We start from the raw sequence: 18,486 nt of genomic DNA, 5'->3' as shown, positions 1-18,486 counted from the left end.
GTTAGAATGTGACTTGCCCATTTGAATGGGTCGTGGAAGCAGATGCTCCTGGGCCTGAGGCAGAGTCGTAACCCAAAGTGTTAAGACTGTTTCCCTAAATGCTGATGGAACTGCTGATTTTTTCCAGTAGTTTTATATTTCAGATGCCAGCATCTGTAGTCTCTTGTGTCTACATTTATGAAATATCTAGATGACCACTTGAATCACTAAGGCAAAGAAGGCCACAGACCAGTACTGGAACTAATGCAGATGAGTGCTTGATGATTAGCATGGAGGAGGTGGCTGAAGTGTCTTCTGCGTTGTATAACTTTGTTAGTTCCACACCGTTTGAAAATATTTTCTAACATTTAGTTCACTCATTGGAATGGGGGTGAAAATACCAGATTTCATTTACAGTATTATTCTCTTTGTAAAAATTACATGTTCAGATCTTGTATATGATTATTTGTAGATGAACACCTTTATTTTACTCTCTTAGTACCTGAACATTTTCTTAACTTGCAATTCTTAAGGCTATTATGGCAGAAGGCAAACAGCATGCCCTTTCTGTGGGAGTCATGAAGATGCCAGCAGATAAAATGTAAGTATCCAGTATTTCAATTAATTGCAACTCATTGGGACCAGTACATTTTGGTCCAATTAGGCAGCTGTCCCAATTAGCCAAAGTTTCATGGAAATAGCTAAAAATTCATTTTTTTTAAAAAGACAAACTACTTTTTAACCAAGTAACGAGCTGTGTATTTAAATGAAATACAGAATAAATTAGAACACTATCAGTACTACAACAGTATTATAAAACTATTAGTTTCTAATAATTATTGACAGAAAAATTAATCCAGTGTACCATGCCATGCTCTATTGATTGATTGTAAATGAAAAAAATCAGGGCAGACACCTAGTGTGACTATTGGACTGTTTTCAAACAATGCTTTCGATGATTGTATCCTCAAATAGTTCCTAACTAAATGTTTGAAACTGCAGTGAACAAAACGGTTTGAATTGGCTTCAAACAAGAGAAAATCTGCAGAAACTGAAAATTTGAGCAATACCCACAAAATGCTGGAGGAATTGCTGAGGGTCTTGGCCTAAAAAGTTGACTGTACTCTTTTCCATAATTGCTGCCTGGCCTGCTGAGTTCCTCCGGCAATTTGTGTGTGTTGTCTAAATTGTCTTACTACTTGTTACTTACCAACTATCAGTGACAATATTCACTACTTTGAACACAAACACACACAAGTGATGCTATTTAGTTCATTCTAAGCGTGGCGTCGTATCTAATAACCACTGAACAAAACTAACACTAGCTGTTTGGCAACAGTCTCTTGTACCAAGTAAATGGCCTAGAGTCCCAAATAAAGGAAAGGAACTTGGCTGTTTTCTTGATTAGTTTTCGTTCTTTGAGAGTTGTCCCAAGTAAGTGGCTGCCCCAATTACACAAAATCGACTGTATTTTGTTTTGATATTTGCTTACAATAAACAAGATAATGCTTTCAGTTATACGATAACCATTTATTTCTTGGATTCAGGTGTTGGTCAGAAAAAAGTAAATTAGTCTTTGTATTTCTTTATATTTTGAAGAATTTATTGCCTCTCCTTAATTTTCCTTGAGAAATTAGTGGTGATACCTTCTTGAAATGTTGAATTCCTTCAAATGAAGTTCTCTTGGGTAGGGAGTATTAAGAATTAGACCCATCAAATATAAAAGAACAGTGTTATTGTTCCAACTGGTCGGTTCAGTTGCCTACAATTGCACTCGCGTTGCAATATTACCTTGAGGCTTCAGGTTGTCAGCCTAGTGCATGGTGTAGAGTACCCTGCAGTAATGTGAATTGAGATGTGTGTGGGGCATGGGAGAAAAATGGGTTCCTTTGCTTTGCAACTGTATGGTTTCTATTTGCTGTTGGTTGTAGTTGTTCTGAAGTTGAAAACGCCTTGTATTGCAGAATTGAATTCATTATCAGTCCAGTTATAATGGTATGAGGAGGAAGGCCTAGATAGACAAGACTTCATAGAAGATTCCTCACTTATGTTCAGTGCCACATATCATACTTGAATTGAGTACTGGAGGAGCACTTACCCTGTGGCCTTCAGCAGCGTAAACATAACTTTCTTAAAAGTTACCACAAGCAGCAATGGGCTAATTGCAAACAGAGGTGAAGAGATGCTAGTTATCAAAACTGCATTCAATTATAGGTGGTTGTATAAGTTGTGAGGAGATGCAAAGAGGCTTTGAGGGCAGACAGGCAGACTTAGTGAATAGGTGAGGATATAATGTGGAAAGTATATGAACATCAACTTTGGTAGGAAAATAAAATGGAAAAGCGGATTATTCTAAAATCGTGATGCATTTAGACGGGCTCTTATTAGCAAATCACTCATAATTAATGTACAAATGTGATAATTGGGAAGGCAAGTTATATGTTAGTCTTCATTGCAAGAAGACTTCAGTGCAAATTTCCAGTCAAGATATCTTAGTGGAATTTTATAACTCCTGAATGGAATGCAGGGATATTGTAATTAGATCTTGTTTTCCTACCTAAGAAATCTGTTTCTTGCAATGAAAGAATGTTATAAAGATCCACCAAACTGATTTCTGGGAAAATGGAGTTTGTTTTGTAAAGGAAGATTAGGAAAACTGGGGTTCTGTTCCTCAGAACTGAAAAGAGTGAAAGATTACTTATTTTTGTATTTAGAAATACAGTGAGGAATAGACCCAGCCAGCTTTTCGAGCCCCGCCGCCCTGCAACCCGCAATTTAACCCTAGGCTAATCACAGGCCAATTTACAATGAATCATTAACCTACTAACCAGTAGAGTTTAGACTGAGAGAAAACTGGAGCATCTGGAGAAAACCCACGCATTCCAGAGGGAGCACATACAGACTTCTTACAGATGTCAGAATTGGGCTTTTACACTCTGATCTGTAATAGTGTCATGCTAACCTCTATACTACCATGGTGCCCAGTTATCCTATTGAAATGCACACAGTTTTTAATAGGTATATGCAGGCGACAATATTTTTTCTGACAGGGTGTGTCACAAATGAGATTGTAGCAAAAATAGTAATTTGGCCATTCAGAACAGAGATGAGAAGACACTTCCACGTTGAGGGTGGGAGGATAATGAATAATTGGTCTGAGGTTTGTGGAAGTTCACCTTTCAATAATTATATTATGTCTGAAGTTGATTTTTAGATATTAAGGTAATCAGGAGACTTGGTCCAGGACAGGAGCATTGGAAGAAGATTAGCCTCTTTAATGGAATAATGGAGCAAGAGCAAGGGATCAGTGGCTCAGTGGTTCCATTTAATATCAGGATGTGTTACAGTACATGACCTGAAATTCCTGCATTTCGTATATATCCATGAAAGCAGGAGAACCTCCAAAGAATGAATGGCAATAAAACATTAGATCACCAAAACACCTTTTGCCCCTTCCATGCACAAGCAACATCACTCCCCTCCATTCTGCCCTCCCCCCCCCCATCTTATTTCAGCTGGAAGCATCAACACCCGCTATATACCAAGTAAGTAAAAGCAAAGACCCCAAAGAGAGACCATGATCTACAGTTCAACAAAAACTAATTGTTTGTCGGATAATTTGATATGCCACAGGCGTGCCCTCGTCCGTCCCCCCCCCCCTTAACAAGGGATGGAGGGGTATTGCCCCTTTTCCACAGCAAGAGGCAAGATGGACGAAACAAAGCAGTTTTCTGATTGGACCAAAAAGATAGCTCCTATTGTTGATGTTTATTTTAATGATAAACCATTGAGTGAGAATTTTATTTTTCTGCTCTTTTTGTTAAAGAGAAAGGCCTGCATTTGTAAGCTTTAGGTTCGGAGTGTTGTAGATAGTGTGGAGGGCTGTCAGAGGTTACAGCAGGACTTTGATAGGATGCAAAACTGGGCTGAGAAGTGGCAGATGGAGCTCAACCCAGATAAGTGTGAGGTTGGTAGGTCAACTATGATGGCAGAATATAGTATTAATGGTAAGACTCTTGGCAGTGTGGAGGATCAGAGAAACCTTGGGGTCTGAGTCCATAGGACACTCAAGGCTATTGCGCAGGTTGACTCTGAAGACATATGGTGCATTGGCCTTCATCAACCGTGGGACTGAGTTTAAGAGCCGAGAGGTAATGTTACAGCTATTATAGGACCCTGGTCAGACCCCACTTGGAATACTGTGCTCAGTTCTGGTCACCTTGCTACAGGAAGGTTGTGGAAATTATAGAAAGGGTGCAGAGGAGATTTACAAGGATGTTGCCTGGATTGGGGAGCATAACTTATAAGAATAGGTTGAGTGAACTCGGCCTTTTCTCCTTGGAGGGACAGAGGATGCCAGGTGACCTGATAGAGATGTATAAGATGATGTGAGGCATTGATCGTGTGGATAGTCAGAGGCTTTTCCCAGGGCTGAAATGGCTAACACGAGAGGACACAGTTTTAAGATGCTTGGAAGCAGGTACAGAGGAGATGTCAGGGGTAAGTATTTTACGCAGAGAGTGGTGAGTGCATGGAATGGGCTGCCGGTGACGGTGGTGGAGGCGGATACTACAGGGTCTTTTAAGAGACTCCTGGACAGGTACATGGAGCTCAGAAAAATAGAGGGCTATGGGTAACCCTAGGTAACTTCTTGGATAAGGACATGTTCAGCATAGCTTTGTCGGCAAAGGGCCTGTATTGTGCTGTAAGTTTTCTGCTTCTGTGTTTCTAAGTCAGTGCTCTAAAAAAGAATACGGAATATTTTACGCTATCAAGGCAAAAAGAATGATTTGGTTGAGAGCACTCAGTCAGATGGTACATTAGGCTTGGGTTTATTTAGGAATTCAAGTAACAGTTAACTGCTGAAGAAATATTAGTAACAGTAGCTATTCAGTCCCTGAAGCTTTCTTTCTAGCACTCTCCCCATATACTTTTGTGGCCAAAATCTCCAGAAATGTCTCATCCTTGGACTGAACACAACTGAGCCTCCGTAACCCAGAGGAATACACGATTCCAAAGGTTTGCCATCTATCTCAGATCTCTACAGCCCATCCCTTATTCTGCAGCTGTAGCTCAGTCCATAGACTCTTCTGCCGAGAAGTATTTCCCTTGCATTCAACCTGTCAAGTCATAAGAATAAGACAGATTTAGGCTATTTGGCCATCGTCTGCTCCACCATCCGATCACAGCTAATGTATTATCCCTCTTAACCCCATTCTCCTGCTTTCTGCCTGTAACCTTACTAATCAACAACATATCAAACCCTGCTTTATATATACCAATGACTTGCTCTCCACAACTGCCTGTGGCAATGAATGCCATAGATTCCTCCCCTTCTGAACGAAATTCCTCCTCATCTCAGTTCTGAATGGATCCATTTCCAGAAGGCATTTTATAAGATTGTGGCGACCCACTTCCTAGCGCACTCGAACCGGCTCACAAATAGCCAGCGTGCCGGCATAAAGACCAGTCCCAAAAAGGTGCCAGGTCTGCTTCACCAACAAAGGGAAAAGCTCGCGCGGGACTGTGAATACAGTCTCCTACAGCATCCGCGCCCGGGGAGGGCGGGATCAGGGAGGCTTTAAAGCGAAGCTGCGAAGTTCGAATAAAGTCTTTAACTGCAGTTTACCGACTCCGTGATGTTATTTTAGCGCTGCGTGTAGCACACCGCTACAAGATGCCACATAAGAGACTTGACCATAAGATAAGGATGCATAGAGTTGGGGGTGATGTATTATCATGGAAAGACGATTGGTTAACTAATAGAAAGCAGACAGTTGGGATACATGGGTATTACTCTGGTTGGCAATCAGTGGTGAGCAGTGTGCCTCAGGGGTCGGTGCTGATCCTGCAACTGTTTACAATATACGTTAACAATCTGGAAGAGGGGGCTGCCCATTCCACGCACTCACCGCTCTCTGCGTAAAATACTTACCCCTGACATCTCCTCTGTACCTGCTTCCAAGCATCTTAAAACTGTGTCCTCTCGTGTTAGCCATTTCAGCCCTGGGAAAAAGCCTCTGACTATCCACGCGATCAATGCCTCACATCATCTTATACACCTCTATCAGGTCACCTGGCATCCTCCATCCCTCCAAGGAGAAAAGGTTTACAATATACGTTAACAATCTAGAAGAGTGGTGTACCTAAGTTTGCTGAGGACACTTAATTGAGTGGAAAAGCAAATTGTGCAGAAGGTATAGAGAGTCTGCAGAGAGACATAGATAGGTTAAGTGAGTGGGCAAAGGTCTGACAGATCGATTACAATGTTGGTAAATGCAAGGTCATCCACTTTGAAAGGAAAAATGAAAGAGCAGATTATCATGTAATTGGTAAAAAAATTGCAGCATGCTGCTGCGCAGAGGGACTTGGGAGTGCTTCTGCAGGAATCACAAAACGTAGGTTTGCAGTTGCAGCAGGATATCAAGCAATACTGTAATTGTACAGGGTACTGGTGAGGCCGCACCTGGAGTACTGCGTGCAGTTCTGGTCTCCATACTTGAGGAAGGATATACTGGCTTTGGAGGTGGTGCAGAGGAGGTTCACCAGGTTGATTCCAGAAATGTGGGGGTTAGACTATGAGGAGAGATTGAGTCACCTGGGACTGTAGTTGCTGGAATTCAGAAGAATGAGAAGAGATCTTATAGAAATATATAAAGTTATGAAAGGGATAGATAAGATAGAGGCAGGGAAGTTGCTTCCACTGGTAGGTGACACTAGAACTAAGGGAGGCAGCCTCAAGATTCGGGGGCGTAGATATAGGACAGAGATGAGGAGGAACTGCTTTTCTCAGAGAGTGGTGAATCTGTAGAATTCTCTGCCCATTGAAGCAGTGAAGGGTATTTCAGTGAATATATTTAAGGCAAGGTTGGATAGATGTTTGCGTGGTAAGAGATTTAAGGGTTATGGGGAAAAGGCAGGTAGGTGGAGTTGAATCCATTTCCAGATCCGCCATGATCTTAGTGAATGGCGGAGCAGGCCCGACAGGCCAAATGGCCTACTCCTGCTCCTATTCCTTATGATCTTATGGCTTTCTATTCTGAGGCTGTGCTCTCTGGTCCTGGACTTTGCTACTATTGGAAACATCTTCTTCATATCCTGGCCATATCCTCTCTATTCTGGCCTTTCAATATTTGATCGGCTTCATTGAGATCTCCCCTTTCTTCTTCTAAACTTCACTGAGTACAGGCCCAGAGCCACCAAATGCTCCTCTAAGTTAATTCTTTCATTGCTGGGATCATTCTCATAACTTTTAGGGAATCTTGCACTGGGACTCCCGAGACCCTGCACCTTCATTTTCTGAATTTGCTTCGTTTAGAAAATAGGTTACACCTTTATTTTTACAGCTGATGCAGATCACTCTGCAAGCATGATTGCCTTCCTTGCTGTCCATGACATCCATAATCTTGTGTCATCCGGAAATGTGCAGATCCAATTAACCACATTTTCAACCAGGTCATTGATACAGATGAGAAACAACAAAAGCACTTATCACTGCGGCACTCCACTAGTCACAGGCTTCTACTACCTCTCTGGCTTCTCTCACAAAGCAAATGTCTAATCCAATTTACTACCTCATCTTGAATGCTGAGCAACTGAACCTTCTTGAACAGTCTCCCATGCGGGACCTTGTCAAATGCCTTGCTAAAGTTCAACATACACTGCCTTCTTCCACTTTCCTGGTAACTTTTTCGAAAAATTCTATAGGATTGGTTAGACATTAACTACCACACATGAAGCCCAATGATCCAAAAATTTTGTGCCCTCCCTCTTACACCAGCTCCTTAACCATATGTTAGACTGTATGATCTTCCTATTTCTGGCCTCACTTGCACATGGCATGGGTAGCAATCCTGAGATCACAACCCCAGAACTCCTGTCCTTTAATTAGCACATAACTCTCTGAACTTACTTTGCAGAACCTTGTTACTCTTCCTACCATTGTTAGTGGTATCTATATGGACCACAACCTCTTGCTGTTCAGCCCCCACTTAAGAATGTTGAGGACTCAGTCTGAGATGTCCCAGACCCTGGTATCCAGGAGGCAATATACTATTCAGGAATCTCATTCTTGTCCACAGAACCACCTTTCTATTCCCCTAATGAATCCCGTTCACCACAGCATGCCTCTTCATTCGCCTTCTCTTCTGAGTCAGTGCTAGAATTGAATTTTGGTTTATTGTCATTTAGAAACCACAAATGCAATGCAGTTAAAAAATGAGACAATGTTCCTCCAGAATGATATCACAAAAGCACACGACAAAACAGACTACACCAGAAAATCCACATAACGTTTAGCAATCCCCAACCCAGAGTCCGGAGAGGCTGCTGCGTATTAATATCGTGCTACCATCTTAGCGCGTTCCCTGGAAAGGAGCTCCAAACCCACCAGACAAAACAAGACTACCCAGACACACCAGGTCAGGAGACCAACTCTACCACCCAACAAAACCAAAATCTAGAGCTACAAGATCTACACAAAACCATATAGTTATATATAGTTACAACAGTGCAGACAAAACCATAATTGATAAAAACAGACCATGGGCACAGTAAAAAATAGTCCAAAGAAGTTAAAAAACTATAAGTTCAAAAGAAACCACCACACAGTTTCCACAAGTCCTCAGGGTCCCAATAGACTTGTCATCCCACGCAGCCAGCAGAAGGGAATACCCCCGCTATGGACTTCCAGGGTGCTGCCGGACTCAGCCTCGCAGACGCAGCACACAATGAAAGCTCCGTTGGACCCAGCCTCGCAGACACAGCACATAGTGAAAGCGCCCCAACCGCAGCCGACTCAGAGTCCGTCGAACCTCCGAGCTTCCGACCATCCCCTTTGGCACAGCCTCTCTGAGCACCATCCTCTGCCGAGTGCATTAAGATGCCCCCGCCAATGGCCACAAGCAACGCAACCCAGAGGGCCTGGTCTTCCCAGCAGAGTCCCGGACCTCACAGCAGCAGCAGCAATGAAGAAGGCCTTCTTGGAGATTTCCAGATGTTCCTCCGTGCTCCCACGTCCGTTTTTCATCAGATTAGGACTGTGCACGGCACCCCGCTTAACAAATAACAGATATCAGCTCTTGGAGTGGCTGCTGCAAGCTGCGTCGCGCTGCCATCTTGGACCTGGCCATTGTGTCTTTGGATACTGTTGGGGGTGATGGCTACAGGGCGACTGCACTGGCTGTTTAACCCCTTTCCCTCTTCCTGAATGTCACCTGGTTTCCAGTGTCCTGCACCTTGGGTGTAGCTATCTCTGTATATCCTATCTATCGCCACTTAGTCTCCTGAATGATTTGGAGCTCCTGCAGTTCCAGCTCCAGTTCCTTAAAGTGGAGTGTTAGAAGCTTGCAGGTATGGTCTTTAGAGAAACTGGAGGCCTCCTTGCCTTCCTACATCTCTCAGAACGAGCATTCCACTATCCTACCTGGCATCACTACTATTCTTAACTGAGCAACTATAAAGAAAGAACAATAAACTGTGGAGGTGGGGATTCTACCTACAGCTTTTTAGCCTTCTCTGTTTGAAGCCGCTCCTCGCTGAAGCCTTGAAGAACTAAAACCTAAAAATCTCCACTCTAGCTGACCACTCCAACAGTGTCCACTCCACCTGCCCTTGCCTGACTTTAATTTGTTCTTGCCAATCAGTCCTGAATGCTGATTGGCTGCTGCCCAAACTACCACGAATCAATATCTTTTCGACTCTAATCAGTGAACTTTAGTGAGCTACGTCTTCTCGGACTTACGGTCTCTGATTTGCTGCTGCTGAAAACTCCAAACTGCCGCAAATTGCTGCCTTTTCTGCTCAGTCGGTGTCACTGAGTGAGCTATGTCTTTTCATGTTCTCGTGTCCCATTGGCCACTGCTCAGAGCTTCAAACTGTCATGAGTTCCCTGGAACTATTCCAGAATCTAGTGATAAGATCACTGCTAATGTCTCCACAATTTCTCAAGCTACCTTCATCTGTTCCAGGTGACTTAACTATCTTCACCTTTCAGCTTCCCATGTGGCTTCTCCTTAGTGATGGTGATTACACCCACTTCTGCCCCCGACAGTATCGATTTCCTGGCATGTCAGTGGTGAATTCTACAGTGAAGACTGATGCAAAATACTTACAGTTCATCTGCCATTTCTTTTTTCCCCATTACTACTACTTCAGTGTCATTTTCCAGCAGTCTGTTGTCCACACTTGCCTCCCTTTTACCCATGTCTTAAAAAAAAAATTTATATTGTTTTATATTGTTGGTTAGTTTACCTTTACATTTAATTTTTTCTCTCTTTATTGCTTTTTTATTTACCTTCCTTTGGTTTTTAAAAGTTTCTCAATCCTCTAGCTTCCCAATATTTTCTTGCTATATTTTATGCTCTTTTTGCTTTAATGCTGTCTTTGACTTCCTTTCTCAGCCATGTTTGACTCATCCTCCCTTTGGAATACTGTTTCTTTGGGATAACTCTTCGTTGGTCTTCCGTATTACTCCCAGAAACTCCTGCCATTGCTGCTCAACCATCATCCATCCCTCTATTGTCCCTTTCCAGTCAACTTTGGCCAGCTCCTTTCTCATGCCTTTGTTGTTCCTTTTATTCTACTGTGAGACCGACCCATCTGATTTTAGCTTCTCCCTCTCGAACTGCATTCTGTCATTTGATCTGTGCCTCCTCAGAGTGTTTACCTTAAGGCAGTGCTTGCCAACCTTTTTTAGCCCAACACACCCCAAGAGCACTTTCATTCTTGCCAACAGCCCGCTAAATCACCTTCATATTTGCCAAAGCCCCTCTTAGGCACAATATACTTTCCAGCACCCCCACAGTGTAAAAACATGTCGACCATATGCTAACACGAGAAAAATGATTCTGCTTTAAATATTTATTTGTCTTTAAACCTAGCTTACACAGAACCTGTGTGCTGTTCAGCAGCTTCAATATCAGTGCAATCCTTGAGCTTGATGGTTTTGAGTAAGAGTTGAAATACCTTGTTCAAGTTGTGACAGCAGAAGCCCAAGTGTAACAATGTCCAAGCGGTTTCTGTTTTTTGTGAGTATGTGGTTCATTGCACTGAAACCTCTTTCAGCAAGGTAGGATGGAAATTAATGGAGAGCAGTTTGGCTCTTTTCCAAAGACCAGGAAACTTTGTATGACTGTTGCCACGTACCAAAAAAACTGACATTTTTGAAAAGCATATTTTGCTGCTTCAGCATTCTGAATTTCAATAATTTCACCTTGCAAGCTCTCTTCCTTGTTTGTCCACCTTGCAAAGAAATGGGTTGATTACCCAGTACGGAATTTCCAGATTGTTCAAATCTTTGAATCAGTACTGAAGATCCTTGTTCAGTGACTGCAGGTATAAGCAGTATTCTTGCATTTAAGAGATTGCCGTAATTTCCAAGCAGAGAAACTGTGAGAACATTTGTCTTCTAAAGTTTTGCTTATACATTTCCAATTTTTCATTAAAAGTGGTCACTTCACTTTTTGCCTGGAATAAATTGAAATCTTCTCCCTGCAGTTTCATATTTAGAATGTTCGTTTTGACATACAGATCAGTTAGGCATGCTACATGCCCACATACTGTAGAATTTCAATCTTGTTTCCCAAGTTCTTGTGGACTTTGAGGAAAAAGATTGAAGAAATACTTTTAAGCAGCAGCCTTTTGACAGCCATTGCACTTCAGTGTGAATAACCAAGTGTTCCAACTCTTCATCTTTATCTTGGCATAACTGGTGAAATATTCTGAAATTTAATGGATGAGCTTTAATTTTGTTGATAGCAGACATTACAAAAATCATGCTTGAATAAAGCCACTGGCTGAGGTTTTTGGCGCGAGATGTTGATGATGAATTACACAATGCATTGCAAATAGACTTGGAATTTCTTTTTTCATAAATGCTACTAAACCAACATGGTGACCTGTCGTATATGGTGCTCCATCTGTTGCAGAAGAAATCATGTTCTTAATTGGAATACTTTTATCCTCAATATACATTTTGAGCTTGTTGCAGATTTCTTATCCATTGATATTTGTCTTTAGCTTTTTACAAAAAAGAATCTTTTCATAAACGTCTCCATTTTAGATAAACCATACATATGCCTTGTTGTCTCGCATAGTTGACTCATCCATTTGTATCCCAAATTCTGTTTTTTGTAGCTCTGTGCATAGTTGATACTCAGCATCTTCACTCATTTCATCAATAAGAGTTATTACTCACAGAGGAATTGATTTCACAAAACTGGTATCCAATTTGAGAACAGTGGTGAGCACTTCTGATACAGCAGGCATTATTAATCTTTCCCCAATTGTATGAGATTTTCCACACTTTGCTTTCATTATAGAAATGTTATAAGAAGCAATGAGACCACTATCAAGCTCATTTTAGCTTTCTTGGCAAATTACTTGAGTGTGCAACACTTTTCAAATGCTTCTTTCATCTGCAGCTAAGTAATACCTTAAGTAGTCTTTTCATGGGGTCTTTTATGAAAATGTTCCTGCAATCGAGATGGTTTTCCTGGGTTTGCTAGACAGTGTAATATTATAAATAAGACTCATGGGGCATCACTGATCCGACGGGAACAGAATAAAACCATACTCCCAAGTATGTAACATTGTATCGTCACACTTCCTGCAGTTTCTTTTTCTTAACGGGATTAACATTCAAGGCTTCACCACCTTCAGACTCACAGAAATCGCACTATGTATTTGTCCATCATTAACAGGGCTAAATTAAAATAACAAATTAACACAAACTGCGAGTGCCCATCAGATGTTGACAACGGCAGCGAGTTGTCACGGTCAGTCAGATCTTGCGCCTCAAGTTAGGGTGCTGCTTACTGCCCACCCCGTCCCCCCAAGAATCTTGAATGCTTGCCCCCTTAGGACACATAACTGCCCCCATTGGGAATCACTACCTTAGGGGTTCAAACATCACTTCCATTCAGAGCCTCAAACAATTCTTCCAGGTGAGACAACACTTCACCTGTGAATCTACTGGGGTAGTCTATTGTGCCAAGTGCTCCCATGCGACCTTTTCTGCATTGTTGAGACCCATCATAAATTGGTGGACCAATTCGTTGAGTGCCTCCGCTTGTCAAAAGTGAAACTCCTAGCGGCTAGGCATTTTAATTCTCATTCCTATTCCCATTCCCATTCTGACATGTCGGTCCATGGCTGCCTCTTGGACCAAGATGAGGCTACCCTCAAGGTGGAGGAGCAACAGCTATATTTTTTCTTGGTAGCTTCCAACCTGATAGTGTGAATATCAGTTTCTACTTCTGGTTTTAAAAAAATCCCCCTCCCTTTATCTATTTCCCACTCTGGCCTCTTACTTCTTCTCACCTGCCTATCACCTCCCCTTAGGTCCCTTCCTCTTTCTCCTTTCTCCTGCGGTCCACTCTCCTCTCCTATCAAATTCCTTCCTCTCCAGCCCTTTATCTTTTCTCCCTAACTGGCTTCACCTATCACCTCCCCCCACCTTTTTATCCTGACATCTTCCCCCTTCCTTTCCACTTTGAAGAAGGGTCTCAGCCCAAAATGTTAATTGTTTGTTCATTTCCATAGATGCTGCCTGACTTGCTGAGTTCCTCCAGCATTTTGTGTGTGTTTGTTTACCTTGAGCTCCCTAATCAAATCTGAGTCATTGTATGTATTGTAGAGATGCACTAAGGTGGAAAATGTTACAGAAGCATTTCTAAAGATCTTTGAATGTTCATCAGTCCACAATAAGAGAAATTATTTACAAATGGAGGAAACTCAGTACCATTGTTACTCTCCCTAGGAGTGGGTGTCCTGCAAAGATCCCACTAGGAGAGCACAGCGTGCAATGCTGAAGGACATGAAAAAGAACTCAAGGGTAACAACGAAAGACCTGCAGAAATCTCTAGAACTTGCTAAAGTCTCTGTTCATGTGTCCACTATAAGAAAAACATTGAACAAGAATGGTGTTAATGGAAGGACACCACGTGGGAAACCACTGCTTTCCGAAAGAAGCATTGTTGCACGTCTCAAGTTTGCAAAAGGCCAGCTATATGTTCCACAGCATTTCTGAGACAATGTTCTGTGGACAGATGAAACAGAAGGTGAATGTTTTGGCGGAACTGTGCGCTGCTATGTTTGGAGGAGAAAAGGGCAATGCACACCAACACCACAACCTCATCCCAACTGTGGAAGAAACATAGCATCATGGTTTGGGGCTGCTTTGCTGCCCCAGTGCCTGGACAGCTTGCAGTCATTGAGGGAACAATGAATTCAAATTTGTTTCAAAACATTTTACAGAAGAATGTCAGGGTAGCGGTCTATTACCTGAACCTTAATAGAAGTTGGATAATGTAACAAGACAATGATCTGAAACACAGAATTAACAACAATTCAACAACAAATCAATAACAGAATGGTTCAAAAAGAAGAAAATTCATGTTTTGGAATGACCAAGGTATCCCAGAAATATTGATGAACCGAAACAGTTTTGTATGGAGGAAGGGCCTGAAATTTTACTTGCCATTGTAAGTAACAGCTTACAAGCTGATCAACAGCTTGTGGAAAAATTTGGTGGAAGTTATTGCTGCTAGAGGAGATTTTACCAGTTATGAAATACAAGCGTTCATGTACTCTTTCCAGCCTGGACTGTGAATTATTAAACCAATGTGTTCAATAAAGACATGAAAAGTACAACTGTTTGTGTGTTATTAGTTTAGGCAGATTGTCTTTGTCTATTATTGTGAGTTGGATGAAGATCAGACCACATTTTGTGAGTATGTTGTCTTAATGGTGCCACAGAAATCCACCCAACCCCCTCTGCTTACTGCTTACCTTTTTGATAATGATATGTTATTTTGGATATTTAACTCCCAGCTGTGACCTTCTTTCAACCATGATACTCATGCCCACATTATCCCTGCTAATTTCTAGCTGCGATATAAGCTCATTTACCATATTTCATATGTCATGTGAATTCAAATATAACACCTTGAGTTGTGTATTCATCACTCTTCAATTTTGTCTCCATGTTACTTTAAGCTAAATTCTTATCCTTCTCTAAATTTTCAGTCTTATTCTTTGTTCTGGAGACTGCAATAACTTCTGCTGCACTTGGTCTATACTTTTCCAAGTTATACATTTGGTTTAAGGAGATCTCATTTTTCTGAACTCGAGAGAACACAATCCCAATCAGTACAGTCTTGCTTCAAATGTCAAACCCACCACTCCTGGAATGTGTCTAGTGAATCTTTGCCAAACTCCCTGTATGACACATACATCCATTCTGCACAAAGTACTCCAGATGCAGTCTATGAAGGCTTTATACCATTGCAGTATTTTTTTCTATTCCTGTAATTGATTCAGTTTGCTTCCTTTGTTTTGGTACATTTTATTTCATGGGGTGTCATACCTTGACCTGAGCATCACCAGTTGAACTGTCTGTACTAATTGCCTCAGTTACTGCACCCTGGGCAGTAATTCGTTGTGTGCAATGTTTTCAGTTATGTCAATGTAAGAAATCTGGGGGAATGTTGATTATTTTAGAAAACATTTCATTGTAATTTTCTGATTGACTTGTGTAGATGATTAATGTATTATTGAACTGTTATTTTAATCTTAATCTGGTATGATTTTTACATCTGTGAGTTAGCTGAGGCAGTTGCGGCTGTATAAGCTATATGAATAGATGGATGGATCATGTAATTTCTATTCATGTACAAATAGTACATCCCTTTTGCTCTTTAAAGTCTTAACAATTGTTTTTTTTATACAGTGAGCAAGTGAACAAGGGTATTGGAATTGAAAACATGCATTACTTAAATGACGGTCTCTGGCATATGAAGACATACAAATAACAACAAATTCAAGATCGATTTCTGAAGGAAAAATGGACTAACAACTGCAAGAGATTAAGATATTTGAACAGTAAATTTTCAATGCGTTATTTTTCTCATACACCGGACATTATAGGAAAAAAGTTTTGTGTGCACCTGATGCCATTTTCTTTTTGTGTAAATCTGTACAAAGTACAAAAGGAGTTGTAATCATGGTGAAAAGCTACTTCTAGCATGTACTTCATTGACTTCCTTTGTGAAATCCAATCAATGCAGATGCCTTTAGCATGTACAGTTGGTTTATACAAATATAAATGCACATTTGGAATTTCTGAATGTTTACTGAATTAATACCGAGATGATATGATGAATAATTTTTAAAAAGATATTTCAGATCTTTGCATGTTGTAATTCCATCTTTGGAAGAAAAAGCTTTAATTTGACTTGAGAATTCTCTTACCAGTTTCATCCCACTTGAGGAGAAAATGGTGAATTCCTACATCTATATGATATTTAATGGTATGTATTACCTGAGAGTTGAAAAGTTTGAGCCTTGTTAACATATTGCAGCCAGGTAATGGTTTGGAGAATAGGTGAAACTTTCTGCTGTGAACTGTGATGCAGATTTATTAAAATATCAAATGCACAATATCAGTGAATGATTGTAGCTTTATTTTTTATGAACTCATAACCCTACTTGAATCGGATAATAACAAACGATGTAGTTGCAATTGCTAATTTGGCTAGTGGTCATTTTATTTTAATCATCTGACAGTACTAATAATTGCTTCTATGTTTCCTTTTTTTTAAAGAGTTTTCCTGTCTTTTTTTAAACCAGCTGATGATTGTGCATTGACAACATTAACATTTCTTATATGCTGAACTAATCATTAAATCCAGATTGCTGTCTTAGCATCTTGTTCAAGTTCTGTGTAGTATCTACCTAAATCCAGCTATTTGTCATATTCACGTTGAAGTATTAGTTGTGCCTCATGAATGGAGGATTTGTAATTGGCATAATATAACTGATAGGCAGTCATTCCATGCAGAGAATTAGAGGTGGAGGTTGAGTTTCTCATCCTTGTCAAAATTATAGTATCTGAGGGGAATAGTTCTTACAGCCATAGATTTTTGTTTTTGCAGCATTGTTTTCTGGCTCAAGTGGACATGCTCCATTCATAGCTGGGAAACTGACCACTTCCATTAACTGCAAAATCCTTTGTTACTTCCACAACTTTGTGAAGGAAAGGGTACCAGACCTTCGAAAATGTCTTGCATACGATGGATGCTTAATTTTCAATTATGTCGCAAACATCTAGACAAAATGTACAGTTTATAATGTTCATTTAGTGACTGGTCTCCAGGTAATAGAAGAACTGAAATAAGTGGTCCTCAAGACAGAAATATTCATTAATGCTCAAATGTTATATGACAGCAAAAATATTTTCAGATATATAGATTTCTGAGCAAAAACATTCATTCTTAAAAGGATTAATAAATCAGCCATGATAGAACAGTGGAGCAAACTCAATATCCCGAATGGCCTATTTGTATTCCTATGTCTTATAGTCTAATAATCTAATTAGTCCATCGTTGTTAATTGAAACAAAGGTAATGACACCTGCAAGGAAGCAAATGGCCCTGGAGCCCAATAACTAAATTCAGTGGCCCCAAACAGTTCTTCCAGCTGAAGCGACACTTCACCTGTAAGTGTGTCGGAGTCACCTGCAGAATCCGGTGCTCCTGGTGTGGTCTCTACATCAGTGAGATCTGACGTAGATTGGGAGACTGCTTCATCGACCATCTTCACTCTATCTGCCGCAAAAGATGACCACCCACTTTAAATCCACTTCCCATTCCCATTCCAATATTTCAGTTCATGGCCTCCTCTGCTGCCACAAAGAAGCTACTCTCGGGTTGGAAGACCAACACCTCATATTCCATCTGGATAGATCAAAACCTAACTGCATGAACATCAATTTCTCTAACTTTCGGTAATTTCTCCTTTCTCTTTCCTAACACTTCTCTCTTATTCCATTCTGCAGTTTGTCTCCTCTCCTATCCCTCCTTTTCTCCTCACTTCCCTCGGGTACCGCTCCTCCTTTCCTTTCTCCCATGGTTCACAAGAAACTTAGGTTTCTTCTTCAGCCCTTAACCTCTTAACCCTTAACCTGTCAGCTTTTCACTTCCTCACCCACTCATCTTCCCTCTCACCTGGTCTCAACTATCACCTGAAAGCTTGTACACCTTGTGTACTCACCTTCTCCCCCCCCCCCCCGCAAATGTCTACGGCTGCAACTTGGGTACCCCACTCACCTTCTCCCTCTCATAATCGCCAGCCACGACATAACGCCCCCTCCGACATATCCCCCTCTCATATCGCCAGCCACGACATATCGCCCCCTCCGACATATCCCCCCCCCCCCCCCGACATATCCAATTGGGGATCGCCTATTTTTTTTGAAGAAAAGGTAGTATTGTGGCGACCCACTTTCTGCGCAGGCGAACAGGCTCACAAATAGTCAGCGCACCGGGGGGGGGGGGTAATGTACCTCCGACGTCATTTCCGCCCGGAGAGGGCGGGCTCCAGGGATTTAAATGCCAGCGCCTCGAAGTTTGTATAAACTAGTCTCGAAACGACTTACCGACTGCGTGTCGTTATTTCAGCGCTGTGTTGGTGAAATAACACATCGCTACATTGGTGACCCCGACGGTC

The 18,486-nt window shown here is 41.3% G+C and overlaps 1 protein-coding gene across 1 annotated transcript in view; it reads left to right on the top strand.

Moving 5' to 3' along the window:
* mcts1 (MCTS1 re-initiation and release factor) overlaps window positions 1-18,021 on the top strand; it is a 32,438-nt gene extending 14,417 nt beyond the window's left edge. Inside the window, exons 5-6 of the mRNA XM_059977002.1 lie at window positions 513-580; window positions 15,710-18,021. Coding sequence (XP_059832985.1) covers window positions 513-580; window positions 15,710-15,791 — 150 coding nt within the window. The 3' untranslated portion in view covers window positions 15,792-18,021. The remainder of the gene's footprint in view (window positions 1-512; window positions 581-15,709) is intronic.
* The last annotated feature ends 465 nt before the right edge of the window (window positions 18,022-18,486 follow it).

Source organism: Hypanus sabinus, chromosome 8 (assembly GCF_030144855.1).
Source record: "Hypanus sabinus isolate sHypSab1 chromosome 8, sHypSab1.hap1, whole genome shotgun sequence".
Classification (NCBI taxonomy): Eukaryota; Metazoa; Chordata; class Chondrichthyes; order Myliobatiformes; family Dasyatidae; genus Hypanus; species Hypanus sabinus.
This window is presented reverse-complemented; position numbering and strand designations above follow the sequence as displayed.